At 28.9% G+C, this 19,782-nt stretch overlaps 2 protein-coding genes across 3 annotated transcripts; both read right to left on the bottom strand.

Annotated features, from left to right (window-relative positions):
* Positions 1–3,423: 3,423 nt before the first annotated feature.
* LOC106774177 (cyclic nucleotide-gated ion channel 1) lies at positions 3,424–9,187 on the bottom strand. Of its 2 annotated transcripts, XM_014661064.2 has the most exons (10): positions 9,019–9,187; positions 8,760–8,857; positions 8,129–8,241; positions 7,117–7,609; positions 6,416–6,628; positions 6,015–6,316; positions 5,523–5,634; positions 5,116–5,352; positions 4,371–4,768; positions 3,424–3,946 (listed from the first exon to the last, which is right to left on the bottom strand). In XM_014661064.2, exons 3-10 carry the CDS (start codon positions 8,155–8,157, stop codon positions 3,646–3,648), a joined length of 2,085 nt encoding a protein of 694 aa, XP_014516550.1. In that variant the 5' UTR covers positions 8,158–8,241; positions 8,760–8,857; positions 9,019–9,187; the 3' UTR covers positions 3,424–3,645. The 2 variants fall into 2 exon arrangements, with proteins under 2 accessions (XP_014516550.1, XP_014516549.1); XM_014661063.2 differs by lacking the exon at positions 8,760–8,857.
* Positions 9,188–14,655: 5,468 nt separating this feature from the next.
* LOC106773126 lies at positions 14,656–15,503 on the bottom strand. Its single transcript, XM_014659817.2, has one exon. The coding sequence runs from the start codon at positions 15,337–15,339 to the stop codon at positions 14,656–14,658; it is 684 nt and encodes a 227-aa protein (XP_014515303.1). The 5' UTR covers positions 15,340–15,503.
* Between the last annotated feature and the right edge of the window lie 4,279 nt (positions 15,504–19,782).

A 19,782-nucleotide genomic window follows, 5' to 3' on the forward strand; every position in this document is an offset into this window, starting at 1 on the left:
GGTTTGCTAACTTGCGTATGCCTGTTTTTCAGTTAGTACATTTTAGCAATGTGTACCGGGTTTCAGTAGACAAAAATACCCTTATATATCATGGATTCTAAGTTTTAAGGTTAAGGGTATTTTAAAAATTTTCATTCTCAAAATTAAAAAAAATAAAAAAAAGAACCCCTCAAACCCTTACCCACCTCTCTCATTCAACTTAACCCTTTCTCTTTCATCTCTTTCACTCCAATATTTTCTCTCTGTCATCCATACTCTAGTCCCAATTCAAAAAAATCAGAAACACTTGCTTTATTTTGATAATGTTCATTCTCAAGACTAAAAAAAGAAGCTTCAAACCCTTACTCACCTCCTTCATTCCTCTTAACCCTTTTTCCTTCGTCTCTCCTACTCAAACATTTTCTCTATCATCTCTTGTCATCTCTGCATCAGCCCCAATTAAAAAAACACTCGTTATTAAATAAAATGGTTAGAGAAAAAAAATACTCACATAAATAAAAAAATTAAAGCACCTAATTTTTTCTTTATATAATTTTATATAAAATTTCAAGATTTAGAATTTTTATTGTTTGATTTTATAGTTGAGAATTTTATTGTATTTTGATTTGTTTTTTCTTTATTAAAGGAAAACAAGTTAATGAATTTCTACCAAAAAAAATTAAATGGCCACAGAGCAATGTTACATAATAGTCTCAGAATGTAAAGAAAGGATGCTCATAAGTCTTCGTGCAAGTTGTGACCGTCGGTTGTAATATATATATATAGTGAAGATAATGAAATTAAAGAGATTTTGAATGAACTTTTTTCAGAAGATGAATATGTCAATGACACGACTCTTTACAAAAAGAAATCATTTAATAATGAGTGTTTTTTTATTTGGGGCTAGTGCAGAGACGAAAAAGAAAATGTTTGAGTGAGAGAGATGGAGGAGAAATGGAGAGATGGAGGTGAGTAAGGGTTTGAGTTTTTTTTAGTTTTGAGAATGAAAATTATTAAAATAAGGCAAATGTTTCTAATTTTTTTTCAATTGGAGCTAGAGTAAAGATGACAGAGAAAAAGTTGGTTAGAGTGAGAGAGATGAGAGAGAAAGGGTTGAGAGAGATGAGAGAGGTGGGTAAGGGTTTTGGGGTTTCTTTTTTATTTTTTTAATTTTGAGAATGAAAATTATTAAAATATCCTTAACCTTAAAACTTAGAATTCATGATATATAAAGATATTTTTGTCTACTGAAACCCGGTATACATTACTAAAATGTACCAACTGAAAAACAGGCGTACGTAAGTTAACCAACCCATATATATACATATATATATATATATATATATATATATATATATATATATATATATATATATATATATATATATATAAAAGATATATATATATAAAAATGGTTGCGTGGTTCGCATGCTGCATACTATATTAGTATACATCCTAAATTTTTTGTGCAATGCAATGCAATTATAGACAATGATATTTTGACAATTTTTTTTTAATAATTTTTTGACAACAGTACACATGTCATTATTTTATAGGTCTGTTTGAATTTATGTTTAAAAAAGTATTTGAAACGGACCAATCATAGACTACCATGTATGCATTATCAAAAAGTTGTTAAAAAAGAGTTGTTAAAAGAGAATTTTTTCTAGATCTTAATAATATCATACTGATCATGAAATAATTAAACTTTGTATTAGATTCAACTCTACATATATTATGTAATTTTATTAACCATATATAATTAGAATTTTGTAAATGTAATTTCTTATTTATTGAGTTTTTTACTGTTAATTTTGTGGCTTTTGGTAACATTTAATTAATAAAAAAACATATCTAGAAAAGTTTTGTAATCTTATACTATGGACAAATTATTTTACCCTATAAAGCTTTTAAATTCACAACTATTAAAGCCTCTTGAATCTCGTGAACACTTAAATTAATTTCATATTATGGTAAGTGATGATGAAAAACTATTTACCCCAATAAGTGGTTTGACGATCTAAATTCAATTATTTGGATGATGGCCTTTGATTGGAAAATGATGATAATATTATAAAAAAAAAAAAAGTATCTTACAGTTTGTCAAGATCCATTGACAACTTTTACTGTAAAGTAAAGAAAATATATATATATATATATATATATATATATATATATATATATGCTGGTGAGAAAGTATGTAAAAAAGTGAAAAGATAGATGAAATTGTGATTTGTTATTTATATTAGTAAAAATATTATACTTTTGTATATACTGTTATTTGAAAGGTTATATTGATATTTTTGAATATATATTTTAGAAAAAATATATTAGACAATGGAGTAGGTTGGACTGCGGCTAAAATGAGTAGGTTTTGTTTTTTTTTCTCATATGATAATGATACGTTAATTTTTTTTAACAATTTTTTAATAATAGATTATGTCTTGAATTTTATATTTAAAATTGATGAATCACGAGTTATCACTTAAAAAATTATTTAAAAAATTATTAAAAAAACATTTTTCTTTCTTAGTTTGATGCGGGTGGAACCCTATTATTTAATTTTTTTTAGTGGTTAGACCTTCAGTTGTGAAAAAGTGGGAAGCTATTCATTGCACGAGAAAGAAAAATTGAATTTTCTATGTATAATAAGAAAAACAAAAGAAAAGGAAAATGGTTTTTTAACAATTTTTTTTTTTATAATTTTTTTACAACCTCTATGTGATAATTCATGATTAGTTCATTTTAAATATACAAACCAATAAAATAGTAATATATAATCTATTCTCAAAATGTTGTTAAAAAAAATTGTTAACATATCATAATCTAAAAGCAAATGTATATCTTCAACTTTTTTAAAATGTTGAAAAAGTTCCAATAGATTTCGAAATTTGACCGATCTAATTACGATATCTCATTAAAAAATCAATTGGAAATAAATTTAATAAATTTTTTTAACTTTTTTTATATTTAAAATTTAATAATTATTTAATTTAATTTAATATTTTAAAATAGTTTAATATATTTATATTTTTTACTGTGTAGTAAGTCAAGCTAACCAAGCGGTTGGAGTACATGGAAGATCGGCAGAACCCGAAGGTTGCCACAGCCATTGAACAGAATTAAAATATAATTAATGTGGTTGAACAGAATTAAAATATAATTAATGTGGTAACTGCCATTGATAGATGATTAACGTTTGTATCAATAACCATTAAGAGGTGAGTTGATAGGTTTGATTCAGGGATAAGACTCAATTTTTCATAATTGATGTTAATAGACCTTGATACAAAACATATCTCACTTGAGCTTGAGAGTGATGGAGAAACATCTCTTCACTTGTCTCAGCATGGGAGTAAGGGAGAAATAGCCGCGTAGATAGCTTTTGAAATTCTTCTAGTGTAGATATCTCTTCTGTAAAAAATTCCAAGTTTCTTTTATAAGTTATCACGAAGCTCTTATTTTACTGGTTTTACATTACTAAATTTGAGATGTTACACACCCAAACACACTCAATATGTTTACACACTGTTATATGCACATAATAATGTTGTCAAATAGGAAAATCCAAAAACACAACTTGCTAGTAACTTATGATCCTACAATTGCTAGCACATGCAGAGAAGTGAAATTACAACAAGTTTTGCTGTAAATGTTCTTAAAAAACTAGTTTTTCAGAGCAGCGAAATCTGGCTCCGAAGGCTTCTGAGGCATCAGGGGTAGCAATTTCTGTGGCTGTGGCACTCTGGTGCGTTTGCCACTTCGGAGGTGGCGCAATGCATTTGTTGCAAACTTTGATGCATATACAGTGGCAGCAAAGCTAGGTGAAGACCCTTCTTCATTTTCCAGATTTTGTATCCTTTCTTCTGCTTCACGTAACAACCTCTCTGCCTTCTTTTTTCTATATCTACGCCATGCTGCTTGTATGAAACATGCACCCCATGTCTTCCATTGCAAGGAATAGAACCTGAACCAAAAACAAACAAATGTAAGAATAATCTCATGTTCTGTGTAATAACCCAAAAATGTCATACTGCCATCTAATTGAATTATATGTATGCAGACTTTTATAGTAATATAATAACAATTCCCTTTAAAGATTTGTCAACACAGATTTCAGATTGTTTAACTTATCTGTTAATCAAAAGTCATCTTTGACATGACTTTTAAGATTATCATTGTCATCAGAATTAACACTTTTTAAGGTTGTGGTTGTGTTATAGCAGATACTTTTACATAATTAGTACTTATATCATCTATTCATATGTTTTTTCTTTTGTGTAATGCTTTCAGAAGTATAAGGAGAATTAACAAAGAAGATGGCATTGCTTAAAATATAATGATGCATTAATGATCAGAGCGGAAAAGGTTTAAGTCAGGTGAATCCTTGCCTGAAAGTGTGTTGGAGTTGTTTGTTGTTTATAAGACGTCGAAATTGGGAAGCAACACTTTTCAAGTCCTCAGGCATGAGAGCAAAGGCTTCAACTTCTGATATAGTTTCCACAGTTCTAGTTGAAATGGGTAGATTTGAGGAGTAGTTGGGGTCCAAGGCCCATGTCAGAAGCTCTTCTCCGCAGAAATCACCAGCCTTGAGCTCAGAGGAATTGAAGAAACCAGTTCTTCCACCATTTGTTGTGGCAGTTGCAAGTTTTCCACGCATGATGAACAGCATTTCATCAACTGGATCCCCTTCACGGACTATGTAACTTCTCTCTGTGTACAGGACTGGCTTTAGTTTATCACACAGTGCATCCAACAACTGATTATCCATGCTCTCGAACATTGGCACCTACACCAATAAGAAGGTAGAATGCTCATCACACTCACACATTTAAATATGCATAGGATGGAAGAAAAAGAAAAGAAAAAACTCAGATTCAGTTGCTTGAGTAATTTTGTGTATATCTCTTACCAGAAGCTTCGTACATAATTTAATTTGCATAATAAGAACATTCATTAAAGGTAGTGTAAGTTATTGAATTGAAACTCCAATTCTGATTGAAGATATGAACAAAGTGTTTAAGGAATTCTGATTCTGATTGAAAAATAACACCAGAAACATCTAAGTAACTGTTCATGTGCTTTGTCTAAGGGAAAGAACCGAGTAAATGAGAGATAGTTATGGATGATGCACACCTTTTTAAGTAGATCTAAACAAAGATGGCGCTTTATGTCCCTTCTGAGATCTTTGGGGAGGTTGCGAATCAATGTCTCCTCCTCAACACCCCTATTTTCTTGCCATTTGTATTGTTCATACCGTCTGATTCTTTGTTTCAGGAAATCAGGTAGCATACGGTGGGACATCCACAGTTCTGCATCCCTCCTTTTGATTCTCATCTCTTCAACTCTGACAGTGGTAGATTGTAGATATTTCTGCAACAGTAATCAACACAAGTACAGAACCAATGAATTCAACGAATGAGAAAGGTGGGACTAACTCTTCAATAACACTCAAAATTGATGAAAAATTGGTTTCATATTTAAGGTTCACCAATGTTACAAGGTCACTGTATTCTCTTGTCTATTATCTCATTTCACAGTACCTGCATGTTTCCAATAAGTGATGCAAATAGAACCAATCCAAAGACAGCAATGGAGATAGCAAAGATTATCTCCCCTACATAAGTACTTGTCTCGAGACCTTGCCCGACTGAACTGCAAAAAGTCACAAAACAAAAATGACTTTGGCATGCTTTTAGCCTCAATCCTTAGGTTTTATATTATGCTTTCATAAGATGTTACAAACACCAAGAACGTAATTGATTTGGTCTTTGGAACCTTGGATCCACATGTCACAAATAGAAATTGTTCAAAGTAATTTCAGCTTGTTTGCATGTGGATGCACGGATTTACGTTGGAGTTATGTTTGATATGATCCGAGGGTCAATTAAACATGCACTAAGAATCGGCAATTAGATAGAAGAGTTGGCAACAAAAGTAAGAACAAAGGTAGATTAAATTAAGTTCCTAAGTTTATAAAATGCGAATGTTGCATATGCAATCAAGAGTATCAGTAGAGAAGATTATTGACCAACCTTACACTGCGCAAACCCCACCAAAAGCAGTAGAAGAACTTGTGATGAAAATCAGTACTTGATTCTACCACTCGATACTTTAGAGCTTCTACGAAAATTCCAAAATTGAAAGCTTCCAGGTCTGTAATATTTTCAGGATCAGTGATAGGGCAAGAGTGATTGAGAAGTGATTGAATAGTAGAATTGTCAGATCCACAGCTAAGGTAGGATTCATGATAGGAAGTAGTATTATTCTTCAGCCACCTCCGCCAGCACCTCACCCTTGATTCTACTGAAAACAGATACCAGAAAGCTCCAACCACCTGGTACATATGCCACATGTAGTTGATGCTCATAAAACATAGCATGATTACTAGGAACAAGGTGAGGTGTTATGAACCTAAGTGACAAAATCAACTCACATGACTTGCTAGCATGTAGAGAAAAAGATTGTAAGCTGCTCCAGCCCATGCTGTCTCAGTCAATATGCCAGAAGTGCTTGTTACTTCTTTGAATAAAGGGTAGATCCGCAGAAGCCTTGGCACGTACTGGGCTATTACTGTATACTTCAACAAATCCTTTCCCACGTATGGAGCTGAGCATGTTGGGGATATGATCATAGCTAAAATGACCATCTAAGAACACATTAAAAGTGTTAAAACAACATCAACTTATGTCCTTCACATAAAACTGAACTTAAAAGTATTGTTGCAGTTGCCTTGATTTTGGATACCATGTTGCTTGTCATATGAAAATACCCAAAGGAATGAGTGTGTGTGTGTGTAAATATATCACAAGGCACTGAAACCATCCAAGGAATTAGTTATATATTGAGTTTAATTGTCTGCCAGCTAATCAATAATCATCTATACAGTGACTTTTAAAGTAATCATTATCAAAGTTAACAAATTTATCATCAATCTGTCGCAGGAAGAGATAGTGTTAAAAGTTGTTTACACAGTTACTGTATTTTAATTAAATTTATATATATTTAGAGTCTTGATGTTGCAGGTTCAGACAGATATGCCTAGTGATTCTCTATGAAATATTCTTATGGGGTAATTGGCACTTCAATTACAGGTAATGATATAGTAAGAATGAGTGTAGAAGAGAAAAGAAAAACCTGAGGAAGTGGAATAATTGACAGAATGTCAATGGTGAAGTAAGAACTTAAGTATTTCATCACTATGGCTGAAGGGTCATCAACAAGCTCACCCCTTCCAAACACACGAGAGGAAGGAGCAATAAACCCTGTTCGAAACTGAAAGATAATGTGAAGAATGTAGAGAAGATCAAAGAATGTACGGAGAACACTGGCAGTGATCTTGAGTGTTCCATCCAAATCAAGGCATTTTTTACTGGCATCAATCACTGGGATGTAAAAGAAAAGTGGATCCACAGAGATTGCCAACACACTTGTGATTACAAAAATTTTGTTCCACTTTTGAAGTGTTGGCCCCTGTGGATGAAGAACGTGCCTCCTACAGGACAAATTTCTGATTGATTCATCACTGACAGAGCTTTCGCATGATTGAACTTTTTTTTTGTGAAATCCGTCACTGGTGGAATCATTGTGCTCGATACTTGAAGATGAAAATGACTTCCAATCCTTAAACCTTGACACAGGAATATAAAACTCAGTTAAGAATCAAGCACATGTTAGCATCAAATTTTTCCCACAAAAAATCGTAATATCAAATCTCCTAAGCAGCCAATACAATGGTTTAGTGCTGATTACCAAAGTATAATGATCAAATTCCATTACTAGCAGTTCAAGGTAGGAATAGGAAATTAAGAACAAAGGATAGTGTTTGCAATAGTATTGACAAGATCATTTTCCAATTATTGATTTCACTGTATAGAGTCAATTTGTCATACATTATAGAAGCATCTTTTAAAGTGGTTAAATGCCACTGCTCCTTTTCTTTTTATAGAAAAATCAAAAATCAAAAGTGACGTTTTTCTGGATGGAAAAAATGATTAGTACAAAAGGAAAATGAATGACTGAGGCAGAGGCAGAATATATGATTCTAAAAGTCTGCAAAGAGTGTTGAAGTTAAAACACCAAAATGTACCAAAAATAGTCAAAAAAGTAAAAATTGCAGAAATACAAAACCAAGCTTCAGCAAACGAACCTAACAAATCTCTGTCCCTTTGTAGTCATGATTAAGTTACTGCCACATGCACTGAGAATATTTATGCTTTATCAGAGGAAAAACAATTCACTTGTACCATAGAATATTCAGGCCTGCAAAATCCAACTTCAAAGTAAAAACTCTAAACAAGTGCAAATGTAACTAGTGAAAAAAGTTTTGCCCTTTTCTTTTTTTATAGAAAAAAATTTCATAACTTACAGATTCAAAGCTACTGCCCTAACAAGAAACCATGAACAACTCAAATATTTACTTAAATTCATCAAGTCATTAAGTAAAGTACACAACAAAAATGAAGTAAACAACACCAAACTACACGTTTGTGTGTGTAAATACACAACTAGAGTAAAAAGAATTTGGAAAAAAACTACACTTAACTGTGTGTATCTAAATATATATATATATATATATATATATATATATATATATATATATATATATATATATATATATAGACACAGAGAGAGAGAGAGGTTGAATTGAACCAAGTGGAACAATTGACTGGTGTTAAAAATGCTACATACAATGAAATAATGAGTAATTGGAAAATTTGATCAAAGAACAAGCAACTAAAAGGCTGATATGAATAACTGCATGTTGAACATAGACTTACAAATATAGCAAAACTTGTTCAATCCAATAACTTCAAAGTTTTCTCATATCTTTGGAAAACTGAGGAAGAAACTACGAGCCAAACTCCGAAACTCTCTTCTGAAGATTAAAACAAACCCAAAGAAAGTTGCAAAAACGAAGACTAAATAAACATGTTTTTATGTTTTGCTTCTGACAAAGTTAAAGGCTGTGAAGTGGGTGTGTTGTGGCTGAGAAAAAGAAGAGAAATTGGCAGAGTAGAAGGTTAGAGGAACATGAACCTTGTTAGCCATGTAAATGTTGCTGATAACTTCAAAATTTCTTCTCTGTTTCCTTTACTTAGTACAGGAAAAAATCAGGAAGTTGAGTAGCGCAAAACTAAAGAAAGAAGCAAATTTTGCATTAATAAGCCTTCAGCGAAAGATTTTTTATGGTCACGCACTTACAAGTATGATAGTGATAGAAAGAAAAAGAAGAAAGAGTGAAATAAAGCAAGAGCAACATTGACATGATTGAAGGTGTTTGAAGACTAATATAGTACATGCATGCAGATATATACATATACGCTACTGCGTACCTACCAGACAAGATATTATGAGTTACGTAAGTAATTAAAACGGGTAACTAATGTTAAAATGTTAGTAATTTAAAGGTTTAAACCTCTTTTTGGTCTCTAAGTTATAAGCAGATATTCAATTTAGTCCCCGTTTTTTAAAATATAAATCTTTGGTCCTTGAATTATAAGAAATATATCAAATGAGTCCTTTCTTATGTTCATGTTAAGAAACAATCAAAAACAGTATTTCAAGTTAAAAAAGGACTCATTTGATACATTTTTATAACTTAGGAATCCAAGGTTTACATTTTTAAAAGCGGAGACTAAACTGAACATCCGCTCATAACTTAGGGACCAAAAAGAAGTTTAAACCTAATTTAAACTCTAATTTATAAATTAATTATAATTTTTTATTAATAATAGAAATTATTTTGAATTTAATATACACAAATTAGAAACAAGAATATACATAAATTTATATAAATATTTTTAACTTATTAACTTATATATAAACTAATTTATCCTATTCAAAATTTATTTCATATTTCACTTTCTTCTAAAAATTTTTGTAAGAAAACTTTGTCCAAACATGTTCTATAATCAAATTTAACTTTGGTTTTAAATTTATTAGCAGTGATTAAAGAAGGTAATCTCTTATGTTAATTATTGATTTATTTCTCTCTAATCGATCTAAAGCTCTAACTGAGCTTGATGGAGAGAATAATTAATTTAGCTTCAGATTCAGTAATGATCACTGTGCATTGTCCATGCATGGCCCATCACAAAGCTGATTTTAAATATCATGTTCACTCACCAATTATTGTAGCTATATAATAAAGTAGTTATTTCTTTTAAAAATTTAAATATGCAATTAATATTATTTTAACTTTCATTTTAATGAAACATTAATTTGGTTTTTTACCATTTCTAGATAAAATATTGTATTTTTTTGTTTTTCTTTTCAATAGTTTTTCTGTTGCAATTTTAAACTCAATTATACAATAGGATTAGAAAGCATTCATCTCGGAACTTGTAATGACAAATGATAAAGGAATTATGAGGTGTGAATATAATTGAAATATAAGAATTTACAAATATTTAACATGAATCTATTTAAAGATATGAAAGCATTCACATTGCATTTTAGTTAAATTTTAGAAACTTTCTCTCCCAATAGAATTATAAATTCCTACATAGAAAATCAAAGTACTGCTTTTGATAAGCATTTTCACAAAACTTGATAAAGATCTTCATTAAATTATGTTTTATGTAGATTGATGGAACAATAACAATCTTTTAAAGGTTGAACTAAAAACAAAAATATATAGTGTCATGATGGATAAGAATAAAGTAATTTACATTTATTAGTATTTTAATTAATCGATCCTTATAAACTCTCTCTATGAGTTGTTTTTGATGCATTTGCAATGGTTGAGGTGTTCATACGACAATGTTGAAGATGAAAAAGAGAAGACAGGAAAAGAAAGAAGGAAAAAGAGAAAGAAAAAACAATAAAGTTAACAATTATGCGCTTCCAACGTGTTTCCCGTCAAAAGCTTCTTTCTACTCATAACGTACATAATATCGTAGTGCATGCAATTATATATCACTTACACCTACATGCTTTTCATTCTATTTGTCAATGGGCTAACAAGCCCAGCCCATTTTTCACTAATCACACCACATTTTTTCTATTTTCAATGACTTACATTATTTGGTAGACTTTTTTGACCAGGTTCATTCTTAATCTTCTCACCCCTCCTACCTACATTTCTTCTCGCACCCCTTACATATCCTCTTCACTAACAAATTTCCACCTGTCACTTCCTTTTCCTTTCTTCCCTAGTGAACTCTCATTTTCTCTATTTTCTTCACTTTTTTTATTATTTTCTTTTATCCAATTTTTTCATCTAATTTTTTTCTACTTATATCCATCAATAAACTCTAATATCACAGTATCATTCCATTCTAACACTTATCATTTCAATCATCCTCTGAATTCCATCACTTTCATCATATATATATATATATATATATATATATATATATATATATATATATATATATATATATATATATATATATATATTTATTTTCACCACTCTATCTTCCATTTTCAGTCCCTCACTCATTTTGTTTTTCACGGTTTCTCCGTCATGCATTACTTACTTTTTCTATAACTTGTTAAGAAAGAGAATCATACGTTTATATTTATATTTATATTTACATTTATATTTATTATTCTGATCTATTTCATTCAAAAATATCTCTAACCTTATTTCAAGTTGTATTTATTATATTCAATGAAATTTATATTTATTATTCAGATTCATTTTACGTATCTCTAACCTTATTTTAAATTGTATTTATTATATTCAATAAGATGTTTTTAACTCATATATTTATTTAATATATTTATTATTTATATTTATTTTATTTAATGAAGCGTCCTTAATTTCACTTTTATTTATTTATATTCATATTTATTTTATTTAGTGAAGTGTTCTGAATTTCATATTTTTATTTAATTATATTTGTTATTTAAATTTATTTTATGTTTCTAACTTCATTTTCATTTATTTACATTCATATTTACTTTATTCAGTAAAGTGTTATATTTATCTTTAACTATGCAATAAGTGATGATTATTTAAGTATAATGTTTGGTTTTATTAGAAGTGGACTTTAAATTAAGGTTTGCAGTCATTTATATACTATGAATTGGTTCCATCTCTAGTCGATGTGGAACTTCCAACACACACCTCTCAAGCTAAGGTATATATCGTTAGGATAAATATCGTTAGGATAGAATTTAACTATGACTTTGATACCATGTTAGAAATGAACTTTAAATCTAACTCAATCCCACAAAATCGGCTTATAAGGTGAGGTTTGCACCCATTTATATACTATGAATTGGCCTTACCTCTAGTCAATGTGAGACTTCCAACAGATTTAAATATTTATTAGTATACTTTTTATGGTAAATAAAATAATGAGAATAATTTAAAAATTATTATGGAACTATAAAAATTTAGCATAAATAAAGATTGGATTGTTATAGTTGGAGGTACGGCATTGAAGATTTAAATGATTGAATGTTACTCAAGATGAAACTAATTGATTGTGACTAACCACTACAAAATTTAATAAAATCTTTTCTAAAGTATGATAAAATGAGGTTGGTGAGTTTATAAGAGTTTTTGTATCTATTTGGATATGATGTGAATTATTTTATTAAGTTGATGATGAAAATATTATATGTATTATGATTTAATGTTAATAGTTTATCATGGCATGTGTTCTTGTGTTGTGACCTACGATGATTGTATTATGTGCACGAGCAGATACAAGAAGAATTTTGAAAGAGGACAAAAAAATTATTTATATTTATCATATGTTATATGTGAGCAAAGAATATTATATGTGGGAGAGACAAACAACGATAAGACTACTAAGCGTAACGAGTAGTTGTAACTTAGGTATACAAATTTTGTATTGTATAGATCCTCATGGTTTATTGAAATTTATGTATATGAAAGTTTTAAATTATAATTTCTCACGGAAGATTGTAAATACATATTGCATACTTCTAAGTTTTCTTATGCTTGATACTTAATTGGTAATACTTTAATTAGTAGGATGATCTTACATAATTAAGATGTTCACCTTTCCTCTTTTTTCTCAATTTCTCCCTCCTCATCTATTTCATAAATTAATTACACTATTGAGTAGTTGAGGTGTCAAGGAACTATTTGGACTGATTTTTTTCAAATAGAGTATGTTTTTATTTACTTTATTGACCCTTTCTTTTTAACTTAATCTACCATAAATTGAATTTTTGTTATATTTGAATAACTTTGTTCTAGATTTGTAGTCGTGAGTAACACTTCTCTTAAATTGTAAAACCTCAGTTTTGAGAAACAATTCTTCTAAGATAAAAAAAAAAAAAAAAAAAAACTAGCAAGAATTTAAAATACTATTATTTTATGTTAATGGTGATAAAGTATGAAAATGCATGTGATGTTAATCTCGATATGGAGTGATTTTTTGTTATGTGATGGATGTCGAGATTGGTTTATTTTTTTACCTTTCGAAATGTGTTTTATTGTTGATCTCATTGAGTAGGGATTGTTGAATTGAGTCCCTCTGAAGAATTTAAGTTAAGTATATGTATTATGTGATTAAGATGTATTGATTTATGTTGCTAATAGTTGATAATGAATCTTCTTGGAAAAGTAATTTCTATTCCTAAATCAAGTTTTGTGATGATGTAACGGCGAGGGCGTGCTAAAGGGGAGTGGAAATTGAACTTGTTTGATTGATTTATCTTATTGAAATGTAAAAGGGTAAACATATGTTGATTTGAATATGGTGTATTAAACTAGTGCATTGGTACTATATGAAATTATTTTAAACTAAATTGGACTTATTCTAATATAAGAAAGTAGTATAATAACTTAGATAGACCCGGTGGACTAATTTCATACTCATAGAGGTTTCTGAAATTATGTAACAATGTTGGACAGGACCTCAGAATTGCTGGACACTAAGGACCTCACATAGAGAGTTCTAAGGGTTTGGAGTTGGGCGTTAACCAAGTGCATAAATAGGTTTCATTTGGAAGATAAATTCAAAGAGCACCAAGTGCAGGGCATTAGGTGTCAAACATAAGTTGTTGGACATCACTTGGTTTTCTTTCTGAGCTATCTTGGTAAAATAATAATTTATATATTTCATTAATTGTTAGATCGTACTGAAATTTTTGACAAATAATTTTTTAAATGTGGCTCTTCACATTGATAGTTGAGAATATATTTAGAGAAATTTTATCTTGTTATTTTGAGTAAAAAGAGCTATTTTTTTTTTGTTGTTATGGATTACAAGTGGAATATAATTCGAAGGTTCATTATAAACCGTTAAAAATGGAAATTAAAAATTGAGAATTGTTATTGTAAATAGTATAAGATTTTATTATTGTAACTAGAGGTATAACCTTGGAAACTTAATTGTTTAAGATTATATGTTCTTGGGTTATTTTGTTAACCATGATAAAACTTATTTATCCCTACTAACCATTGTAAAAATTAGGCTTAATACCTCTTTTGGTCCTCTAATTTGTCAACTAATCTCATTTTGGTCCTCTATTTTGAAACCGTCTCAATTTAGTCACAAATTTTGAAAATATGAACACATTACATCCCATCCGTTAAGTGTTAGCAAACGGCGTTATGTTGTGTCCACGTGTTGGACACGTGTTGGAATGAGAATGTGGTGAGGTGTTATTTTTTATTTTACGTGGCAATTGGGATTTAGGAATTTAGGGATTTAGGGATTTAGGGGTATTAAAAAATCAGACCTCTCATAATTGGGAATTAGGGATTCGAGAATTCGAGAATTTCATAGAAATGTCTGTTGCATTTTCTTCCCCATCTGTATTGCTTGCAAAACTCATTGAATCTGGTGGATAAAAAAACTCTTCAACCTCTCTAGCTCTGTCCAAATTCAACGTCAGTGACTTGTCCTTGAGTAAATAATCGGTTAAGCTACTACTTTCAGTTTCTATGGTACAATTTGCAGGGTCAGCACCATTGCTGCTATCCAGTTTGCCGTCATAGACACCATTCACCATATCCTCTTTAACAACTTCAGTGTTTGTAAAAGTAACATGGAGGTCACCAGCTGAACTTGCAAAAACAGCATCAAAGTTATTGTCGTTAAGATTTTCATCATCATGAATATCCACATCAGAATCAGANGAACTCTTGATGAGGAGACTTGGGCCACGACGTTTGTGGTTGATGATGTATGGTGAAGGAGGGAACGAGGAAGGAGTTTCCGGAAGGGGTGTCACCTCAGGAGTGGAATAAAGCGTAGGCTTCAATGGAGGACGAAGAGGCTTACTTTTATTGGCAGGTGCTTTAGTACTCCTCTCGAGCTTCTGTGAGTTCAGAATAGGAATGGAAGTTGGAGTAGATTTATCAACCGGATTTGAATCTCCCGGCTCTATCAACTTATTCAGTGCTATGGCAGTAAAACTCGACATTGTTGTACAATCCACAAAGCTATAAATAAGAACTCAATAAAGTTTCACACTCAAGCACAGATTTTAGCAATCTTTCCACAACCCTAATGCAATAATTCAAGGACACAATTTCATTGTATGATTGAATCTAAACAAAACTAACAAAATTGAATTTTGATTTGTTCTTCTTGATTTGTTCTTTAGACCTCCCAATTATCAGAGGTCTGATTTTTTAATACCCCTAAATCCCTAAATCCCTAAATTCCTAAATCCCAATTGCCACATAAAATAAAAAATAACACCTCACCACATTCTCATTCCAACACGTGTCCAACACGTGGACACAACATAACGTCGTTTGCTAACACTTAACGGATGGGATGTAATGTGTTCATATTTTCAAAATTTGTGACTAAATTGAGACTGTTGCAAAATAGAGGACCAAAATGAGATTAGTTGACAAATTAGAGGACCAAAAAAGGTATTAAACCTAAAAATTAGTATATAGTTTGATTGTGAAATCTTTGACTATTTGGAGTTAGTAATTTTGTGCAGTTGATCATAACATTATATGATGAGTATAATTTTAAGTATTATGGTGAAATTTACAATTGATAAAGATTTTATTATTGTAGTTAGAGATGTGAGTTTGAATATTTAAATGAGTGAATATTACTCGAGAAGAGATATCCTTGAATTATTCTAATGAAATTTCTTTATACTGATTAGTTATTATAAAATTTATTCAAATCATTATAAATATATGATAAAACGGAGTTGGTGAAATTATAGAGTTTTTTTTATTTTAAATTTTGATATGATAAATGATTTAAATTAAGTTGACGATGATAATGTTATATGTAATATGATTTAATGTTAATAGTTTATTCTTACATGTATTGTTGTTGACTTCCAATGAATATACCATGCTCACGTGCAGAGATTCAAGAAGAATATTTAAAAGAAGAGGAATATTTTATTTTAATTTATGTATTGTAAATATTTGTATTATTTTAGGTAGATTTAAATTTGTATTTAGTATGAATACAAGCTCTTTGATGACTTTATAGTTCAATTGATAGTTTAAGTTTTACGACGTTACAATTTCTAGATTGGCTTAATTATTTACTCATTAGTTTGTTTATGATTTTAAAGATTACATTTATATAATATATTGTTGAGAAATTAAAGGAAAAAGTGTAATTTTGATTTATCATATAAATAAGATGTATTGAAATATTTTTTAGTGATATTTTTTTTCTTTGTTTTTGTTGTGCTAATTTTATTTAAATTAAGCATTGTATTCGTGTACAAATCTAAAAAAATTTAGTTCCTATTTGCTATCCAATAGTTAAACAATAATCATTTAAATTAAATCTTGAATTATATAAGTGTGAGAGACCCAGAAACTTATTTTTCATGACTTTTTAATATGACATGTTATAAGTTTATCCTTAAATTTGAATATATATTTTTTAATTAAAATTATTTTAAGGAATATAATGTATACTTGAGTGTGGTGATTTAATATAGGTTGGAGGTCAATGTAAAATACTATTAAAATTTTATAAAATACATAATAAATTTTGTTTGTGTATGTTAGTAAAATATGAAAATATTTTTTCAAATAGACAGGTTCACCTTCAATTAAAAAGTGAGAATCATATATTACATTTACAAAGATGAAATTTGTAATGAAGGATGAATTCATATCACAGTGATAAAAAGTATAATGGGTTAAATATGTTTTTCGTTCCTTAACTTTTAGTCAAAATTGGAATTAGTGTCTCTTCAAACCTAATTTAGTCTCCCAAGAAATGTATGAATTTAGTCCTTTTAACTAAATTTTGTTAGGTTTATTTGATTTTTCAAGCACGTTTCATGATAGTACTTGGGTTGTTTACACTGTTTGACATATTTTTGCATCAATGTTAACAGAGAAACGCATTTGAAACATCAAATAAAGTTAGTAAAATTTGGTTAAAAGGATAAATTCATACATTTTTAAAGATGGAAGATTAAATTAGATAAAAATTTTGAAGAGGGACTAATTTCAACTTTTATTAAAAATTAAATACCAAAAATATATTTAACCCGAATATAATCAATAAAGAAGTTAATGAAAATTTACGTGAATGAGTGGATAGAAATAGGTAAATTTTAGACATTTGTGTAAATAATATAACAAAAAGTAAAAGTATTAAAGTTCATTATCATCATCATTATTATTATTATTATTATTATTATTATTATTATTATTATTATTATTATTATTATTATTATCATTATTATTATTATTATTATTATTATTATTATTATTATTATTATTAACATTTTCAATTTCTTATGCAGAATTATTTTTATACTGGTAGTGAGTAAGTCCTACGTGTTTTAAAAGTCATGTCATGTAAAAAGAAATTATAAAAAAAAAAACTTTTATTTGAGTTAATTTGTTTTATAAACATCTGTCTTCAATAAGTAAAATCAATGTAACACATTTAAATTAAAAACTATTACTAGCCTAAATAATAACAACCTAAAAATAATTTTTTAAAATTATACTCATCAATTACAATATTTTCATCAAAAATAAATATAATAATAAATTTAATATAACAATATATTACACATCATTTTCTCTTATATTATATCATAAATATTAAATAATTTAAATTTTTACTAGCCATAAATAAATTGGAACTGTTTTTATCGATAAAGTTGATATAATATTCAACTATTTTTTGTTCTGCTTTTGTTTTACCATTCTCTCGAAAGAATTTGAATAAACTATATAACTTTAAATTGTCAAGTCGAAAAAACAATAAATAAACGCTTTTAAACTTCTTCTTTTTATCATTATTTGATTTCTCATTCTTCTTGCACTTGATGTAATTGTTATTATTATTATATTATTATTATTATTAATTGGAGACTGAATTGCAACTCAATAAATAGCATGAATGTTACATTATGCTATACATTCACGGAAAAGGAATAGCCCCTTTGGATAAATATGATAAAAAATAACCAATGTTGAAGTAAAGAAACTAGTTATGTACCTAAGCTTTATTCAAAATTATTTACAACATTTATTATAATTTAAGAGAGATAGAAATTAAAACAAAGTAAAATTACATCAACAATGTGATGAAGAAAATTAAAGAGAAAAAATGTTATAGAAAATTATTGAGTATAGTATTACTTTATTATGAGAATTGTTGCACTCTATTTGACTTGGATAAGAAAGAAAATACACAAAGAAAAAATTTGAATATAATTTTTTTAAAAATGAGAATAAGTTTATGTTGTTTGAATATAAAATGGTTTCTTTTACTTAGTTGGTAGAAAAGAAAATATACTATTATACCCCTTATAAAAGTTGTAAGTTACTTTAGTGTTTGAGTGTGTGTATATATATATATATATATATATATATATATATATATATATATATATATATATATATATATATATATATATATGTCCCTTTACAAAGTAGGGACATGAAGAGTCTAACAACCAATCCATGTTCATAGATCTTTTTGTGTGAGGGCAATGTTAGGTTTGTAATCTAATGGAAAAGTTTGCATTATCTTTTAGTACATATTTCAACAACTTCAATGAAAGTTGGTGGACCATACCATCTTCAATTTTGGTTGCCTCTAATAAAGCAACTTTATTTATGACTTGATTGTTCATAATGGGAATGAGATGATTGTTTGGGTGCTTAAAAAATGGAATATTGATTACTTGTAAGTAAATTATGAACTCTACACATTTGGCAATACCTTTATGTACAAACAGAAAATTATACTCATTTATTGATTGTGTTCTACTGTTGTTTGAAAAAGAAAAAATACTCTTTTCATAGTAATGGTTTTCTGTGAGAAAAATAGCAAGATGTTTGGTAAAATAATGGTGTTATAGACGAGTGACTAACTCTTAGGGCTTAAAGTAGTAACTGGAAACTTTCTACAGAAAGACACATCTTTAGTTTAATTACAGAAATGTTGTTTGTGAAACCATACATTAAACAAAGTTAGGCATGTTATTTTTCTTGAGAAAGGCATATATATATATATATATTAGAATCACTTGGGGCAGAAGGGCATTTGAAAAATCAGAGGTTTGAATCAGTAAAAGAAAACCATCCAATGATTAAGTGAAAATAAGTATACAATGATTAAAAGAAAAGGGTAATAAATTTAGGGGGAAAGGGCTAATTTTTAATTATGTAGAAGGATGTTTTAGCAATCTTAAAGCAACAATGAAAGACAGTGCAGTGAATAGAGCTTCAACAATAGTACATGTTCACCCACTGCACTCATTGTAAATGAAAAGGTAAAAAGGACTTTAATCTTGTTATGATGATGCTACAACAAATAATCTGACACCATTGGAGTGCCAAGGACATAAACATTGCATTGAAATTCTGTGAGGTAGATATATCATTGAACTGAGAAG

Source organism: Vigna radiata, chromosome 9 (genome assembly GCF_000741045.1).
Source record: "Vigna radiata var. radiata cultivar VC1973A chromosome 9, Vradiata_ver6, whole genome shotgun sequence".
In the NCBI taxonomy this organism is placed as follows: Eukaryota; Viridiplantae; Streptophyta; class Magnoliopsida; order Fabales; family Fabaceae; genus Vigna; species Vigna radiata.